Below are 19,587 nucleotides of genomic sequence, written 5' to 3' on the forward strand. Positions count from 1 at the left end.
GAGAGCTAATGGATGAGCAGTGAACTCATGGAAAAACTCAAATGGAAGAAGAAAGTCTATGGAATGTGGAAAAGGGCTCTGGCCACTTGGAATGTAGGACTATTGTCAGGGCTTGCAGAGATGCCACAAGGAGGGCTATGGCCTATTTGGAATTATATCTAACAGGCATAGTCAAGAACAAGAAAGCCTTTTTTCTGTCAGTAGCAAAAGGAAGACTAGGAAAAATGTGGGCCCACTGCTTATTGAGGTGCATACCCTGAGAATGGAGGATACCGAGAAGGCAGAGCTACTCAATGCTTTCTTTGCTTTACTGCTAAGACTACTCCTTGAGAATTCCAGACCCTTATCAGTGTAAAGGAGTCTGGAGAAAGGAAGTCTTCGCCTTGGTTAAGGAGAATCTGATCGGAGATCATCTAGGCAAACTTGAAATATAGTTCAGTTGACCCTAATGGAATGCAGTCATTAGCGCTGAGAGAGCTGGCAGAAGAGATTGCTGAGCCATTACATATAATCTGTGAAAAGTCATAGAGAATGGGAGAAATGCCTCAGAAGTGGAGGATAGCCAGTGTCACTCCAGTTTTCCAAAATGACAAGAAAGAGAACCTGGGAAACTACAGGCTAATCAGCCTGATTTCTTCACAGCTTATTGGTAATGATACAGCTTATTCTGGATGTCATCTCCAAGCAAGTAGAAGAAGAGAAGATGATCAGGAGTAGTTAACATGCAGCAAGTAGAAATCGTGCTTGACCAACCTGGTAACTTTCTACAACATCATCACCAGATGGTTAGGCAAGGATAGAGCAGTGGATGTTGTGTACCTCAATTTCAGCAATGTTTTTGACGATGTCTCTCACAACATCCTTGTAGGTAAGTTTAGGAAGTGTGGTATGGATGAGTGGGCAGTGAGGTGGATTGAGAACTGTCTGCCTGGCAGAGCTCGGAGGGTTGTGATCAGTGATACGGGGTCTAGTTGAATGCCTGTAGCTAGCACATTCCTCAGGGATTGGTACCGAATCTATCTTGTTCAGCATTTTCATTAGTGGCTGGGACAAAGAGATAGAGTCTGCTCTCAGTAAGTTTGTTGATGATACAGATCAGGGAGCACTACCTGACAGATCAGAAGGCTGTGCTACCATCCTGCAAGACTGACCAGACTAGTAAGTTGAGTGGGGAGGAGCCTGATGAGGTTCAACAAGAGCAAGTGTAGAGTTTTGCACCTGTGGAGGAATAACTGCATGCACCAGTCAGGCTAGGGACTGACCTGAACAGTTTGGCCATGAGCTAGCAGTGTGCCCTTGTGGCCAAGAAAGACTATAGTATTATTAAAAAGTGTGTGGTTGTCAGGTTGGGAGAGGTGACACTCCACGTCTGCTTTGCCCTGGGGAGGCCACATGTGGAGTACTGTATCCATTTCTGGGCACTCCCCAGAACAAGAAGGGTAGCTACTGGAGAGAGTTCAGCGAGGGCTACAAAGATGATTAAGGGCCTAAGCATCTCCTGTATGAGAAAAGGCTGAGAAATCTGGGACTCTAGTCTGGAGAGAGCTGAGAAAGGGATCTTATCAACACTTAAAATTCTGAAGGGCAGGAGTCAGAAAATGGGGACTGTCTCTTTTTGGTGGTGCCCAGCAGTAGGACAAGGTGCAACAGGAACAGACTGGAATACAGGAAGTTCCATATGAATATGAGAAGACTTATTTACTGTGAGGATGACAGAGCACTGTCACACACTGCCCATAGAGGTTGTGGAGTCTCTGTCTCTGGAGGTATTCAAAACTCACATAGATGATTTCCTGAGTAACCTACTTTGGAGAACCTGCTTGCGGGGGATTATACTCACTCTGTGATCTCCAGAGGTCCTTTCCAACCCCTACCGTCTGTGATTTTTGCAGCTATTCATCACCATTTTTGCTGACTAGTCTATGTAGGGGTACATGCTTGTATCAGTCCCCAGTTGACTCCATTCCTGACCAGTTCTATTCTGATTTTTGAGGGTATATGACCGAATACATTACCTGAACAGTTGTACTGCTTTGAAACTCCTCCCAATCCTGCTTTCTTCTTATGCTTAACCACTGAAGTAACATGAAACATTTGAAGAAATGAGTCCCAGAAGCCACTGTTTTATTTCTACTACTGTTAGGTATTCAAGATCAGAGAGAGAGGCTAATCAGCTGTTCTTCCATTCTTTCATGTCCTCTGTAATGAATCCCTCTACCTCTCTGGTTCCCTTCACTGCACCTTATGGACTTGGTTATGTGTCTTGACCTCCAAACAATCAGAACATCCAGCTCTCAGGTGTGTGATAGGCTTCTGAGTCTCAAAGATGTCCAATTCTCAGTAACAGCTTGAAGGACCATTTTAAGACCTGTTCCCTGTCTGGTAGTCAGGACAGCAGATACCATTTTATTCTTGTCTGCTCCATCTTCAGTTGTCTTATAAAGAATTCCTGCTTATTAACTGCCCTAGGGATGCTGACTTTGAGAGCGCTTCCAGCAATAGCACTGGCTAGGATCCCTACCGGTCACAACTCCTACAGGTGTTTGCATAAAGGTGCAATACAATTCCCACAGGACAAGATCTATATAGGACAATGTGCTCCCATGGACCAAAAGAGGATAGTGCATTCCAAAAAAATTGTAAGCTGACAAGGAGAAATGCACTTTATCCTTGTCTGAGATCCCAGAATTCACAAGCCTGAATGCAAGTGCCCTACGGAAGATTTTAGTCCAGATTAGGCACTATGAAGACTTGTGTTGAGAGAACGTACTCCTGAAATGGACAGATATAAGAAGTATTTGTCGCAGTGGTCTGGCCTTGCCACCAGCTAGTCAGAGCAGTAGGAATAGGAAAAGAAAGGTGGGGACAGTCAAAATTGTCAGGAATTCCTAGATTTTTTTTAACTTGGGACAGGGCTTCAGCAGAACTCTGCACGAAGAAGTTCTTACTGCTTTGACCAACAGAAAGTTTATTGCATCTCTTTCTGTTCCGGAGTAAGAACACATGTATTGACAGGCTAGAAGACAGAAGATCTGTTCTCTTGCAGGAGTCTGGTTTTCCAATAAAAGTTTTATTCCCCTTACTAATCAGAAGATTTTCCAGCCAACATCATGATTATATATAGTGCACCTACATCTCTACATCTCTACAACCTACATCTCTACACCTACATCTCTACAACCGAATCACATATTTAGGACCTTTCTGTTGCTCTCTGGCTGAATGTGTAGCACTCACATCCACTGCTGATAGATCTCACCTGTGCTTCTGGATTTGTTTTCCTTGTTATTATAACAGTCCATTACCTAGGTATTGCTTCAGACTAAATTCCCTAGAAAACCATTTCAGCAAGGGTTGGGATGTCACAGATGATCACTGTAACCTGCAGTGTCTTGGAGGATGTTTCTTTGGGTGGTCGTTTGCAGATGTGGTTGCAGCATGTCCCAGAAGGAGACTGATGCATGCCTTGCTAATCCTTGTCTGATGCACGACTGTGAGTATGTGCATGTTTGGAAATTCTGCTTTGGGTTATGTAGTTTGCCATCTGTGCTAATCATTTGAAGCCAGTGAAATGCTGCAGCTTTTCACTTTCCCTCTCAAGTGGCTATCATTGCACTCAAGCATTAATGACTTTTTTGTCAGATGCTGGATTTAGGAGAAACATTGCCACCATATCCTTCAGTTACCAACCTTTCAGCCTACTTGATGCACCTTTGTCAATCAACTGGAAAGAAACGTGCAGAGACTTCAAAAGAGACTGGGCTGTACTGTAATCTGACACTAGCTATGATTCCTCCAGATGCACTATCCACCTAGATCCCGTGACCGATTGTTCTCTGAAAACAACATGGACATCCTTTGTTTTTTAAGTTAACTTATCCTTTTTGCTCTTGGCTGACAAGTAAGAAGGCGTTTATTATCTGGGCAGTGCTTGTGACTTGCTGAAATAGATTGCCTTGTTATTCCCAAGGGCTGTATTGAATACACTGTACTAGTAAGTAACATTTTGAGCAACATTCTGTTTCTAAGATACAGATAAGACAATTCACCTACTGTAGTTTTTATTTTTAAGTTAATGCTTTTATTCTAATCTGTGGAGGAAATCGAAGAAAAGACAGTACAGCCTGTGTATCATGTGTGAAGTTAAGGAATAAGTCTTGGTGATCTCTAGTAATCTAATGCTTTTCGTCTACATGTGAACACTTGAAGAAATCAAAGGTTTTTCAGGAGAACGTTGCAGGCAACTATTTTATATCTTAGCACTCAGATAAGTAGAAATAAAAATAAGTGAAGCTGTAGATCATAGAGCACTTTTGAAAGCCTGTGTTTTGGAAATACAAAAGGCAAACTTGGCCTTTCTTTAAAATTCAGCTCCTGTAGGCTGTTCTGGTGAAGTTGATTAACTATGCTTATAATGATGTTGATGCTTTGCTTATAATTTGTCTATGTTATAGTGTATATCTGGGTTTCTCTTCAAATAAGGTTCCCTATGAAGAGAGGGGTAAGTTTTTACAAGGACCGTGCAAGAATTACTAAAATGAAACCTTGCTGATCAGTTGCTCATTCATTCTCATATTTCATTACTCATTAAGGGATGAAGAAGAGAAAAAAAAACCTCATTCAGATGGTACAGATGAAAAAGATAATGGGAACCAGACAAAGGCTGTAAGTCGGATTGGAAACTCTAATAACCCATTCCTGGACATCCCTCATGACCCCAATGCTGCTGTGTATAAAACCGGATTTCTGGCTCGGAAAATCCATGCAGATATGGATGGAAAGAAAAGTAAGTATCCTTCACATATGACATCATATCTCTCTTCCTTGTGTAACATCATATCTCTCTTCCTTGTAATCTCTGCACTGTACCACTTAGGATGAGACTGTTTGCTTTTCAAGGTGAATAGTGCTGCTTCATTAAGGAAAATTGCAGCAATAACAAGCAACCCAGCAATTGGATTATCACACTCTTACTATCAGGCCAGGATTTACTATGTTCAGTTCCATTTGCATCAGCTCTAATGCATGTGCCTAATAAGTAATGTGGTACAGCAAAGCAGCATGAATCTTTTGTGCTCAAAGAAAATGAATCTCATGGTTTATAGAAGAGAAAACAATTTCAAGTGAATTACAGCTATTCAGTAGTGTTTTGGTAATTCTCCTTTTTCTTGCGTGGTACCAGGTTGTTTCAAATCTCCCCTCCCCTCTACTTCTGTCTTTAAAAAAAAGGTTGTTCATCTCTGTTTGGAAGATCCTATAAGTGTTCCCTCCTCTCCTGCTCTTGGGTCACGTATCTGTCAAGTCCAGCGGTGTTTGGTAACAGCAAGAATTATGCCATGCAGTTTCATAAATAATCTTTGTAAATATTCTTTGTAATAATCCTGCTGTGTTTCCTATTTACTTTTAATTAACCTTCTTCTTTCTTGTCCTACTTCCATTCTTGGAGCACTAATTATCACAGGTCTTTGATTTTCCTGCATGCATTCTGTTGTTTGGGTATTTTCAGTTGCTTTCTACTAAGAGTCTTAGAAACAGCAGAGGCTACTCAGGACACCTATATTTTTCCCATTTATTGTTGAAGATCAGCTACTAATGGTTCATACTGCTTGGGTGAATCCTGAAGAGAAAAGTTGACTTTGTGATTAGTTTTCAGTAACTGCAACTCTATCTAGTTAAGCTAAACGGTTTTGCATTTGCATGTTGTGCTATGTATTTTAGAAGGTACGAAGGACTCTGTTTTCAACCTGGAGGCTAGTACAGCTAAATTCAAGTGGTGGTCATGTAATCAAACTGACCTCATTCTTTGTGATGAGTGGATGTTCTGAGTAGGTTCCTCTTTATCAATTTTCTGTTTATTTAACCTTAATAAATAATTGTATATGGTCGCCATGACTAATTTGTTTAATTACAAATAGTCAGAGTCACTCATTATTCAGCTCATCGAATGTTGGCATTTTTGAGATAATCCTTTAATGAGTAAAAGCCAGTTGTAGAGAGGAAGTTCTGGGAAATTACAAACCTGTAAGCCTAACCCTTGGGCCTGAGAAGATCACAGAACAGATCTAGAAGCTGTGCTAAGGCACGTGCAAGATGAACAGGTGATCTTTGACAGCCAGCACAGCTTCACCAGTAGCAGATTATGTCTGACCAATCTGGTGTCCTTCTGTGATAGAAAACCAGCTTCAGTGGACTAAGAAAGGGCAACGGATATTATTTACCTGGCCCTCTAAAAAGGCTTTGGCATGATCCCACATCACATTTTTATCTCTAAATTGGAGAAAGAAGGATTTGAAGACTGGATAGTGAATTGGTTGGATGATTGCAGCCAGAGGGTTGTGGTTAACAGATGTCCATGTGGAGGCCAATCATGAGTGACGTCCCTCAAGGGTCAATCTTGGAACTGGTGCTCTTCAACATCTTTATCAATGATGTAGACAGTGGGATCAAGTGCACCCTCAGCATGTTTGCAGACAACGCTAATCTGAATGGTGCTGTTGGTAATACATTGGGATGGAGTGCCATCCTCAGAAACCTCTGCAGGCTTGGAAGATAGGCCTGTGTGAAACGAATGATGTTCAACAAGGTCAGGTCCAAGTTGCTGTCCTTGGGTTGGGACAGTGCCAGATATGTGTACAGACTGGGAGAATAATTCATAATGAAGAGCCCCGAGGAGAAAGACTTGAGAGTTTTGGTAAATGAAGAAACTGTACATGAGCCAGCAGTGTACACTTGCAGCCTGGAAGGCTGAAAGTTTCCTGGGCTGCATCAGCAGACGGGTGGCAGCAGAGAGGGGGAGGGAGTTGTCCCTCTCTCTTCTGCCCTTGTGAAGCCCCATCTGCAGTACAATGTCCAGGCCTGGGGTTCCCAGCACAAGAAGGGTGGGGATCTGTTGGAGCAGGTCCAGAAGAGGGCTACAAAGATGATCAGAGGGCTGGAGCACCTCTCCTGTGAAGAAAGGCTGAGGGAACTGGGCTTTTTCAGACTGCACTAGAGAAGGGTCCACAGAGACCTCATTGTGGCTTTCATTACCTAAAGGGAGCTTATAAACAGGAGTGGGAGTGACTTTTTACATGGCCTAATAGTGATAGGATGAGAATGGTTTTAAATTTAAAGGGGAGATTTAGGTTGAATGTTAGGAAAAAATTCTTTACTCAGAGGGCGGTGAGGCCCTGGCACAGCTGCCCAGAGAAGCTGTGGTGCCCCATCCCTGGAGGCACTCAAGGCCAGGTTGGATGGGGCCGTGGGCAGCTGAGCTGGTGGGGAGCAGCCCTGCCCATGGCACGGGTTGGGTCTGGATGGGCTTTCAGAGCCCTTCCAAACCAAGCTATTGTATGCTATAGTTGTATGAAAAAGTGAGGAATCTGCCCAACCATGATGCCTGCAACAGCACCTTCTGTCTTTAAAAGTATCCTAACACACTGTTGAAATTCAGAAGAGCTTAATTTATGTAAAGATTTCCAAAGTGAAATTCTATTTGTTCCGTAATACAAGTGGAAATAATGCCCACTGTGTGAGATGCGAGTAATTAACTTCTGGAGCAAGTGACTGCCACTTGGTCTGATCAGAATGGGATGCTTTTTTGAGGGTGATGCTTTAGTCATGTACAAGCTATTAATTGCAGTATATATTATATATACAAGTGGATGTTGGTCACTGGTATGTACTTGGTGGAGAGTGAACTTCGATGCATGCTTCTTGTCTCTGTCTCATGCCTTCTTTCCCTGTACCACAGCTGCATTTCAGTCTGGAGCTTTCATACATTATCTCCCTGCAATTCTCTTTTTTTTTTTTTTTTTTTTTTCCCTCTCATTCTTGTTCCTAGGGATTTATGGGTTGAATGTGTTGCTTTTGTGTTGCTCCTCAGTGTTGCTTCAGGTTTCTTGAGAGGTGACTTTTGATTTGTCTCCTCTCTGGTTCCCCTTTGGCTTCCCGAACAACTGTGGAAAGAAGGGATGGAATGAAGCAGGCATCTGACCACTCAGTGCCCGCTTGGATAAACAGCAGTTGCAAGAAGGAAGGATGCTCGTGGGAGGCATTGCTTTTTGGGCAATGTCACACTGATTCTGAGCAGTGGCTGCAACCCGATGGAGAAAGAGTGTTTCCTACTAAAAACATCATCACTGTACAGAGCTCAGACCTAACAGTATAGGGACAGTGTCAGTGCCAGAGCAGAAAGACCAGATCTCTCTCGCCTGCTTTCTGCATTGCTCCTGTTCCTTTCTGATCCAGTCCAGTACTGTCTTCAGGGTTGTTTTATTACTCTACCTCATAGCAGATATTTTCAGGCACTGTGCAGGCACTGTGCTGAGTTGCACTGTCCTTTGAAAAGGAGAGTGCAAAGGAGGTTTAACACAGGACTAATGTAACTCTCCTGTTGTCTAGACAAAGTGTAAAAATGGATCTGAGTTAAATGGGTTTTCATTTGTTTTCTTTGCAGCTCCCTGGGGAAAGCGAGGCTGGAAAACCTTTTATGCTGTGCTGAAAGGAACAGTCTTGTACTTGCAGAAGGTAGGAGAAAATCACTATCTTTTGGAAAATTATTAAAGGCGGATAAAGCAGCAGGCATCCTCTCCACTCTCACGGCCCATCTCCAGGTTCCTTTTCCTCTGACCAGCAGTGTACCTGCTCTGTGCCCCACCCTGTTTACACACACATTCAGATGTGAATTCTTTCATTACTATGCTGCTCCATTTCTCAGTTTCAAATTCAGTCTCATTGTAACTACCCAGATGTGAACTTTGTCAATTCCAGTTTATGCCATCACTGTCACTCATGACTGACAAAATAGCCAGCTTCACAAGCAAAGACAGCATCATCTCTCTGTCTTGCACAGATTCCTCTGGGCTGCTTATAACACTGCAGTTGATATGTATGACTTCACCTCCTATAAGGCTGTCCTCCTTTCCAGTCTTTTCACAATATACTTTTCTGCAGTGACTGCAAGAGCAGCTGCAAAACAGTTTAACAGCAGCTTGATCTTGGTAGGAATCTGCAGCTTATGCTCCATAGCAGAATTGGAGGATACCATTTTTTTTCCAAAGTAGGATAGAAACACTTATTTCTAAAAAAATTTTACTCTCTGCCAGCAAAAAGTCTAAAAAAAAAGTCAACTCAAACCCTTCAAGTCTTTTGGCGCAAGCTTGATTGTAATACAGCTTTAACTATAAGCTTTTTTAAACTAAAACTTCTCTTGGAAAGTGAGATGGAATATATGATCAAGAACTAAGAGAATCGAATTTTGTCAGTTTGTAGATTTTGAAGTCTTTGTATCTCCTGCCATAAGAGTAATGTTCTTGATATAGGTGATTTCTGTCCAGGTTGCTCTGCATTGTAGAAATATGCTCTGCTGAAAGTGTGGCATTTTCACTGTGTTTTGCAACTGTAAAGAATGCAGGTGCATACTGTTATTTCCTCCTTCTTTGTTCTAGGTTTCTGAAATTATTGTTTTCTTCAGAGACAGCATGGTGTATGGTCTTCAAGAAAAATGAGAATGTCTTGGATCCATTTCTTACAGCACAGGGTTTATGAGGTGGCTGGTCTGTGCTCAGTGCCTGTTTGACAGGGCTGAAGTGCCGAAGCAGACAAAAAATCTGGAGACAGGAGGAAAGATTTGGGCTGACAGATGTATGTTACATGCTCCAAAGCCAGTGTGAGAGACTAGAACCAAGTGTCCTGAACTGCTAAGCCTTCCCTCTGGTTCTTTTCCTGGCAGCAGCTTCAGATTTTATTAAAATGGTCTATATGGCAGGCTTGCATTTTCACTTTCTTGAGTGAATTGCAGTCAGCTGCTTTGATTTCTGAAATGAGTCATGTTTAGCATTTATCTGAAAAGACTGGATGGTTCCCTAAGAAGTAAGAAGGTTCCTGTCCATAGCATATGAATTAATTTTTTATTTGATCCTTGAGGGGGATTTAATAAGCTTTCAAGGGGAAGAAGTGGAGGTGCAGTCTATTTTTGAGTCTTAATTGAAAACTTCTGTACGAATCACTGTAATATTAGTTAAAAACACTTAGACAAAATTTACAGATGTTGATGTATCATGCAGATTTTCTGCAGAAGGTTGCTCTCCCCACTGTCACCATCCATCTCTTGGTAAGCATGAGAGTGATTTCACATCTGGCTACACTTTTGCAGAACAAATACATTGGTAGAGTTCTTGTCTTATTTGTTTTTCAGTTGTGTATCTTGCATTTGTCATGGCACTTGAATTCAGTGACTACAAGATGGTTATTCTGCAAACTAGTGCTCTCCCACATAGCCCTGAATCCACTTTCACTGAAGCTGTAACAAGTGACAAGCTAGACTTTTAATTCAGCGCTAGAAAGGTTGACAGAAAGGTCTGATGGGAAGTGACTCACTTCCTGAGTGATGGGGCAGCTGTGAGCCTCCCGAGGGTGCCTGTGACCCCTGCTCAGCAGCAGTGCCTCATGCAGCGTCAGTGAAACATCCTCTGATTTCTCCTCAGCTCCAGAAGGTCCAACAGGGCTTTGCTCCAGCCCTGAAATAAACCTTGCACTGTTAGGAACACGCTATTGCGGAAGTTGGTAATGGTAGGGTTTTAAAATATATGGCTACACCAAGTTTAGAGATAGTAAGTGTTGATGAATTGTTGCTTCCTTCTGCAATATACTGGGAGACAGAAATGATCCCAATTTCATAAAGTTGAGGTGGATTTTAGAGCAGCTTGATTTCTGTGTAGAAATGAAGAACTATGGTGGTAGTTACGGGCAAGGGATTTCCTTCTCTCTGTTTCCCTTCTCTCCTAATTATGCAGTGCTGCAGAGCAGGATGCATACCCATGTGCGTTCACAAGATTTCCCTCTGTCTCTCGTTATCTGTATATTTGTGGAGGAAAAAGCTGTGATGATAGTTTCATTGCACTGAGTGCTATTCGAGCAGAGGAGAGAGAAATCTCACTGTTCTAGGTACTGTATGCTCACAAATAAATGTACAGGCCTATGCACTGCTGCTTTCTGTGCTCATCTGTAACTCAGCTGTTCCCTCAAGACATTACTCTAATATAAATATTAATAGTTTGTAACAGCTGTGATTCTCCCAGTGGGTAGCGTGATCCCAGTTCTCTTCCCATTCTGTTTGCATAGCAGACTAATTCTTCTTATTTTGCTGTCAAAGTCTGTACATGAGAGTGGCTCCTAAACAGCAGTCATTTGAGTTTTACAGGGAAGTTTATCTGGGCAATCTTGTCTCTGTGCCCATTTCTTTTTTTTTTTTTTTTTTTTTTTTGTCTCATTGGAACAGCTCCAGTGCTAATTACTGTACTGCATATTGTTTTATTTTTTAATGACTGATTTGAGAGAGAGAGATTTTCTGAATTAGTGAGCGCAGAGGCCACTGGAGGGGCTCAGTGGAAGCATTCACAATTAGCCAACTAAACATGCCTGCACAATATTATATAAAATTAGAGATTTGACATGTTTGGGCTGTTGGCCCTGACTCTGGACATCCTCAGGCCAAGGCTAATTTCCTGCCCTCTGTTTATAGCAAGAGGAAATTGCAAAGTAGGAGCTTGACAGAATGTCTCTTCACTAGACTGACATGAGATATGATGTGTGTATAGAAAAGAGGCTTATAAGGAGAGGACAGAAGGCTGCCCTCGCTTCCTTGCTAGAAATTGCATATGAGCAGGCAGTGCAGGACATGGGCCTTGTGTTTTGACTCTGCTCTGAGGTTTGCAAGATCTTCGCTCTTTGATGTGATACTTTATAATCTTGTGAGATTTCAGTGTTTTTATGTAGTTATTCTCAAATATGTTTCCTTTGTCAAAATTTACAAAAAAAAGGGAAAGGCTATAAGGGTGTAAAGTGATCAGACACAAAACTTTCTGAAAGGATTTTGCATCCATTATGTGAGTTGACCAGAGGTGTCCCCTCATAGATACCTTGGCTGATGAAAACCCGATTGCTGTAGTTGGCGTATCAGAAATGGATGCAGGAATGTGTGTCCATGTAGAAACTGGGTCAGCAGAATGTAGAAAAATCATTTGTTAGGAGTCTGAGAAAGATGAATTCAGCATGTAATTACATTGTGTGCAGCATTCACAGCAGATTTCAGTTGATATTGAGGTCACATTTCCTTTCTGGTTCCTTATGTATTTCTTGCCACTGATTTGGTCTAACTTTAGTGAGCTGCCTTTCATTCCTGCTCCACCTCCACACTGATGCTCGCACATGTTCTGTCCTTGGTGGTATATGAAATATGGATGTTCCTTTGCCCCTAGCATTGCTTGCCAGTTAAGAAGAATTGAAGGCCTTAAAGGAAGAATTCTGACAGCACATTCACATCCCTTCAGTTTCCTCTTAGGCTGGCCAACTACTGGTAGACATTTGTGGTATGCTGATGACTGCTTTTGGAGAAGCTGGCAGAAACCCATCTGTTAAGGTAGAGTGCAACCAGCTGATCCAGTGGGATTAACAAGGATTATAATGAAGTCTCTCTGTCAGTAAGGAGGGGCTCTGAGTCAGTACCACTTCTGGGACTGCCCAAATGTGGAGTTGTTCTGGATCAGATTTAGACACCGGAGTAAGTTGTGACCATTGGATTCATCTCACAGAAAGCTGAGAGGAACCAAGCATGGTGGTAGCTGGCACTGTCTCAAGGCAGTAATTTGAGGAAAGCCAGAATGTCATGCCTCTGAGGTCTAAGTTCGTTTCCTGGCCTTGATTTTTTTTCTCATTCCCTGAACAGTGGAGCCAATCATTTCCTCCAGAGCAACCACCAAAGAAATCAACGTTTCTACCTTTGATGAGAGCACAGATGACTTCAGCAGTTGAAGCTCATGTCTGTATACTAGCAGATAAACCATGTAAATTAATCCATTAATTCAAAAGGTACATCTTAAGCAGCGTTTCTCCAAGAGAAATACCTTGCTGGGTGTTTAAGCTAATGCTGTCCTTTCTGTATGATTTGTGTCCTGTACTCTGTTGTCCACTAAACTCCGTCTCATAACTCTTGTGTTCAAGTGAAGGGATCAATAGTTATGACACCTGCAGGGAATTACTCTTTTGTTTTGCAGCCATCATACTAGCTCCCTTGGTGGATGCTTCAGATGACACTGATTTCTGGTGAAGTCATAGTCATTTCGAAGGAAAGATGTAGAATCAGTTGCTGGCTGCTTTCCTTGAGAAACTTTGTACAAGACTGTTGGTGATTAACTTTTCCTTAAAAAGCTTCTGGCTTTTCTTATATTCGGAAAGCCATTTGTAGTGGAGTGTGCTTTAAATTGAACTTCTGGCAACACAATTATTGTGCACTTGCCCAGCTCCTGTTGCTCAGGAGATCAAACACTGCTCCCAGCAGACGACTGCAACACAGAGAAGTTCGACTCACTGTTTTTATTATTTGCTGGGAGTGGTACCATGTTGCAAACCTGAACAATCCTGTGCTTGCTATTTCCAGACCCTGCTCATAGAAGGTATTCTCTCCTGTGGGTCATACAGCTCTATGCTTCCAAAGGGGTTGTGTAACGTGGTGTAACTAGAAGCTGGCCTGTTAACCACAGGGATTCTTTTTTTTTTTTTTTTTCTTCCTTTAATAAAGACTAAAGATAGATATAGATTGAAGAAAATGTGCAGAGGAACTTCGTGATGGTGCTGGATCCATAAGGCTGTCAGTGTTGGCATACCAGCCATTGTTAGGTTTTCTCTCTAGCATCATAGCAAAAGAGAGATTTAAAGAATGTTGCTGTATTTGCTTTGTGGAGACTGGTAAAGTGACTTCTACACTGTTAAGGACAAGCAGAGCTGTGGAAATTGAGAATTCCAGCAGGAATAAGCAGTTGAGTAGTGGAGGTGGAAAGCTGGCTGTGAAGGATTCCTGAAGTGAGAACAAATAGTCCACTGCTGATTTGGAACTCCTTCTCTTCCTTTCAAAGAGACCACATACTTTAATAATGCTTTTCATCACTATGCAACAAGGTTTTTCTTTAGATTAAGGAAAAAGGAGTAGCACATGGAGAAATAAGATGTCATTTTTCCTTGCTAATTTCTGTAGGATGAGTACAAGCCAGAAAAGGCTTTGTCGGAGGAAGATCTGAAGAATGCAGTTAGTGTGCATCATGCACTGGCATCCAAGGCAACAGACTATGAGAAGAAACCCAATGTCCTCAAGCTTAAAACAGCAGATTGGAGTGTCCTGCTTTTTCAAGCCCAGTAAGTGCTCTCTTCTGATTTGTGCCAAAGTTGAGGGAAGAAGGCAGTTCTAAAGGAGGGTTAAATTTATGCTTGGACAGGTTAAAGCAGAGGCTTAAAAGGTTCAATCTGTTTATATGATTAGAAATAAGATTAAGTAGTGATATGATTAGAGTGCACAAGTAGTTCATGAGAAAGAAATATCAGGTTTTAAGAGGCTTTTTAATCTAGCTGAGAAAGGCATAACAAGATGCAGCAGCTGGAAGCTGAAGCTGCAGGAAATTCAATTTGGAAACAAGGCACAAACTTTAAACAGTCAGAGTGATTAATCATTTTAACAGATGACCGAAGGCAGTCTTGGATTCTGTCTCCTGATGTCATCAAGACTTAGCCGGATATCTTTCTAGAAGATACACTTCAGTTAGAAACAAAGTTAGTACTTAATACAAGAATAATTTGATTAAGCTCTTCAGGCTGTGATATGCAGACAGAACAGATGACCTTTTGGTTTCTGGAATTGAAAACTGATGCACAGGTTTTTTGCATTAGCCCTTATCTACCGAGATCCACATGGGACCTCCTAGAGATCTTAGGAGATCTTATCTGCAGAACAGATGAAACTTTCAGACAAATGTCTGAATCAGGGTGTTGACTGGCTCTGTTTCTTGTTGCACTTGGTTTGGAATAGGAAAAGATGCATGTTAGAATGAGTTATGGACTTACTCATGAGCTAACCTCTGAATGAGGCACCTGAAACTAACCACTCTCAAAAGCCAGAAGACTCAGCAGATTCTAAAACTTGTTCAACTCTTCTTACTCTCACTTTGAAAGTGCCAGTGGAAGGCTGGGAAAGAGGAAGAGGAGGCTGAGTCAACAAGTGCTTGATATGTGTTTTTTCCCCCAGGAGCCAAGAAGAAATGCAGACCTGGATCAACAAGATTAACTGTGTGGCAGCTGTCTTCTCTGCACCACCATTTCCAGCAGCAATTGGTTCCCAGAAGAAGTTCAGTCGCCCACCCCTGCCAGCCACCACAACAAAGCTATCTCAGGTGAGTTGTTGTCTAGAGGATTGGTAATGGAGATTGTTCTTGACTGGTGGCTGTCTGGAAAGTGGTCCCTAACATTGTTTTGCTCCTGTCAACACTAGTATTTCTAGGAAAAATAGAACATCTGCTAGGAAGGTAAATCTGTTTGCTTCCTGATTAAAAATTCTAAGTAGAGAGAAAGAAGAATTAAGTTGGCCCAAAGAGGACATTGGAAAAGCATTTTGCTCCCCAGTCCAAAGAGAAAATCAGAAAACACTACTGAGTGCTGCTCCTTATTCCCTTTGTCTAAGCTTAGAGGGACAGTTTGAGACATGGTGCTATCTGGAGCCTTTCAACAAACAGGGGAAGTCATGGTTCAAACATGTCCTATGGTGGCTGTGACTCGTCATAGTTGTTTGAATTCCCATCTCTGGAGACAGTCAGGGTCAGGCAGGACAGGACTCTGAGCAACCTGATCTACCTGTAGATATCCTTGTTCTTTGCAGAAGAGTTGGACTAGGTGACCTCTAAAAGTCCTTCCCAACTCAGACCTATGATTCTATGAGGGAATATACCTGAATATAATTCCTTTATATTTCTGATGAAAAGTGTCACTAGTGTAACCAGTACTAGATATAGTATTTTCATCCCATGGATATACTCCTGCAGAAGACATTTGAAATACCATCAAACTGGTGTTATTTTTATGAATGTGTTTATTACCACTGATTTCAAAGGAAATAAATATATCCCTGATTATTTGGATTATTGGGATGGTGAAGGATGAAAGCTGATTCATCAGGCAAGTGTCAGTTTTATTTCTTCTCTGATACTTTTTCGGAGGTCCTTATCAGCTGAGGAAGTTCTTTTTGTATGTTTGTTAACTGTTACATGAACATCCTTGGTCTTCCCATATGATTATATAAGCATTTACCTTCTGCAACAACCAGTGTCAGGGACAGCTCTGATACTTCTTGCATGAACAAACATCTCCTGCTTCTGTCCCTGATGCTTGCACCTGTAGCTCTGTGTACTTTGATGTGATACATGGCTGCAATTTCTCCTGCATTGGCAGGAACCCACTACTGATTGCATTGATCAGGTGGCAGAAGGGAGAGATCCCAATCGCTGGTGTATAATTATAGGAGTAAGCTGCTATAACTTTTTAAGTCATGTCCTCATGCTGGATTGCTTCTTAAATGCATTTTTGCTATCTTCATAGCCTAGCAACACTCCCTAGAAACCATTATCTCATAATCTGCATTTCTCTAAGGGGGTGTTTTTTATGTCGCCCCTGCTTTTTCCTGCTCTGTGGCAGTAGCCTTTCTTCTTACGATGTGGTGACCGACTTTCCATCTTCTATTCTGGGTTAAAGTTTAAATCATGTCTCATACAGGATAATAATAACTTGTCCTTTTGCTCATGCATACTTTTTTATATATACTATCTGGGGTTTCAATAATTTTCCCTCAGACTGACAAAAAATCCCCTTTTTACTCATTGTTCTGTGTGATTGTTCCATTTAGCACATTGTTTCCCAGTCTCACTGTTTCTATTTAACCTGGAAAGAGATAAAATAGAACACAGCCCTGTGGTTTGTGTCTTGAAGAAAGGGAGGCACAAAAAGTGGAATAAGATAAGCTGTTATAGCTAACGGCAGAAGAATGTTAAGTGTTCAAAGCAGATAAATTCAAAGACAAGCAGAAGCATGTCTGCTTTTATCTATCAGTGTGGAAACGCTGCCAGCAGGCTGCTTCTTATTTGGCAGACAAAAAAATATGAATTGTCAAATACCTCTGGTTGCTGTTTAGGATTCTGTGGGCTGAATCATGATGCACAGTACTTCTTCAAGGGGCCTCTTCCTGGTCAGGCAGAAGATGCAGTGGGAAAGTAACATGGCTGAGGGACGGAGGATGGACATGACAATTTCCATGCAATCATTGTACCAAGTTTGCTTCTAATGTCTGATCTCAGTTAGCCTGGAGGGATGCGACAAAACTGCGTATAAAAGAACACCAGTGTAGAAAGGGTTTAGTAACTTTGTTTTCCTTTTTTTCTGGGGGTGTGAATGTATACACAAATACACCAAAGGGCTGCTGCCCTGGAAATTACAATTGCCAAATTAAGAGCTTCTCAAAGACCTCCTGTCGTCAGAGTAGAGAACCCGCTGCAATAGGATGTCCCTGAGACCAGCAATTTAGGATAAAGAGTGGTTAGATGCTTACGGAAAGAACAGTGGATTCATGATAGTTCCTAATAGCAACAACAATTTCTGGAAGCCAGTAGGGATCAGTTTGAGCCCACCCATGTATAAACAGAGGCAAAATATCCCACTTATTTTCTTCTACAGTCCCCTTGGAAAATAAAAAAGTGAAACACAAGATTAGCTGGGATTCAGCTATCATCCTGTGTAGAAGTTTTTCCCCTTTCTGCTCTTTTCTGCCACTCAAATTATATGAGCTGAAAGGCTTAGTCCTTGATGTTACTCATAGTGCATTGCAGATTTGTCTGAGATAGGCTTGAGATAGACAAGCTGTGCATCCGCACCACTAGGACACTACTGTCAGCAGTCCTCTCTTCTGAGGCTAGGTAAGTGTCTGATAACTGAGCTAGGTGTTACCTGCTGTTATGACTGACTAGATCATTAAGGTCTGCACAGTAGTATCTATATTTTGGATTTACCTAAATCAAACATAGTTTTAAATCCAAGCATAGAGATGGCCAGAAGGCCATGCAGCAGGAGCTGGAAACCTTCTGAGCTGAGGGAAGGTTAGCTGACAGATGGACTGGAGGAAGTGAGTGGGCCTGGGATTATGATAAAGGAAATTAGAAAGGAGAGAGTAGCAGCTCCTCACTCTTTCCAACTGCACAGTGGGATAAGCGCTAGTAGCAGCTTAGCAAAATGAGATACCTTTTTAGGAGAGGGCAGCCCCTCTTCTTCTGGATGCATTGCATTGAATGAATGGAAGCCACAGACTGGAGAGCATTTGGTAGTGCGGAAATGTAAGAAAGGGCTCTGATTCCATGTCCTTTCTGTCCTGGAAAAACCTGCCTATATATTGCAAAGACCTGAGGCAGGGTCTTTGCTTTTTTCATTCTGCCCTTGGTCTGACTCCATGTAACAGCCTTAATTAATTTGCCAAAAAATGTATTAGAGCAGAAGTGTCATGTTGTCAGTAACGCTCTGCAGCAAGCTGCTTCCGTTGCTCTCAGCAAGGCAAGGGATGACAAGTTTGCTATCCTTCCCAGTGGCATCTGCTCACTGCTGAGTTTTTTTGCAAAGTTGGCCACTTTACTTGGATGCCTTTGAGAATGCTGCTGGGGACAGAGCTTTGGGAAAACAGGTCTGATCAATCTAATTAAGATTAGTTAAGATAAAGCAAAAGTTCTCTTTTTACTTTCCTTCTCTTATTGAATATTTTAGATTCTATAATTTATGTGCCTAATGTGTTTCTGAAGGATGAACAGCTGAAATCCCATGAAGCTAAGCTGAAGCAGATCTCCACTGAACTTGCTGAGCATCGCTCCTATCCTCCTGACAAGAAGCTCAAAGGCAAGGAAGTAGATGATTACAAACTGAAGGACCACTATCTGGAATTTGAGGTATGTATGGGAACTTCTATTGCTTTTACTTTTTGTGTATGGATGAAGCTGATTTCATTCTTCTAATGTAATCCTGTCTTACTTCAATTTTCACCTTATTCCAGTAAGGAGGATGTTCTTTCTCAACAAAAAAATCACAGCAGTCCCAGAAGTCTGGATGAGGATCCTCCTTTTGATAAAGACTTCCTGTGACCTTGGCTGTGGGCTTAGCTCCTTATCTGTAAAATGGAAAAATGTGACCCTCTTTGCCTCTTTTATCTTTTTGAAAACATCACAAGCTTTTTAGGCAGGAGCTGTCTCATGTTGCAAAGCCATGTGTTGTCCAGAGTGATGGGACTTTACTGTAGCACTGTGTTGGTGTCATTGCATATGGTGAGTTTGAGATGTTTTGTTCAAGGAGTGTGACTGGCCAGTTTGCTTTTCTACATCCCACATATCTGAAATGATCTGACCAACAATCAAATGAGGAAGTGGTTGATAAGCAAGGGGTGCACAGTGATGTGAACAAGAGAGACTTCATCATCAGTAAAAGAGAACTAAAGCAGAGTCATCTCACGCATAGCATGTAATTAAGGAAGTGCTCATAGAACAACATTATAAGGAAAGCTTTCATACCCTTCTTGGGCAAGTAGAAGGAAGTAGAGGTCTGTACTGTTGCAGGGCTACAATCTCAGTGAGATTGCTGAGATTCAATAGGGTAGTTCAGACAACAGGAATGCTGCCATGAATGGATACAGGCTTTTTAGGAAGGACAGGCACAGTGAAAATAATCTTTTATGTGATTTTGCTGCTCACTCACACAGAGCTTTGC

At 41.9% G+C, this 19,587-nt stretch overlaps 1 protein-coding gene across 2 annotated transcripts in view; it reads left to right on the forward strand.

Annotated features, from left to right (window-relative positions):
• PSD3 (pleckstrin and Sec7 domain containing 3) overlaps positions 1 to 19,587 on the forward strand; it is a 113,017-nt gene that overhangs the window by 78,438 nt on the left and 14,992 nt on the right. For both annotated transcript variants that reach the window (XM_085214477.1, XM_085214476.1), the window contains 5 exons: positions 4,593 to 4,786; positions 8,438 to 8,508; positions 14,012 to 14,169; positions 15,053 to 15,197; positions 18,633 to 18,776. In XM_085214477.1, coding sequence (XP_085070603.1) covers positions 4,593 to 4,786; positions 8,438 to 8,508; positions 14,012 to 14,169; positions 15,053 to 15,197; positions 18,633 to 18,776 — 712 coding nt within the window. The remainder of the gene's footprint in view (positions 1 to 4,592; positions 4,787 to 8,437; positions 8,509 to 14,011; positions 14,170 to 15,052; positions 15,198 to 18,632; positions 18,777 to 19,587) is intronic.

Source organism: Meleagris gallopavo, chromosome Z (assembly GCF_905368555.1).
Source record: "Meleagris gallopavo chromosome Z, MGAL_WU_HG_1.1, whole genome shotgun sequence".
Lineage (NCBI taxonomy): Eukaryota > Metazoa > Chordata > Aves > Galliformes > Phasianidae > Meleagris > Meleagris gallopavo.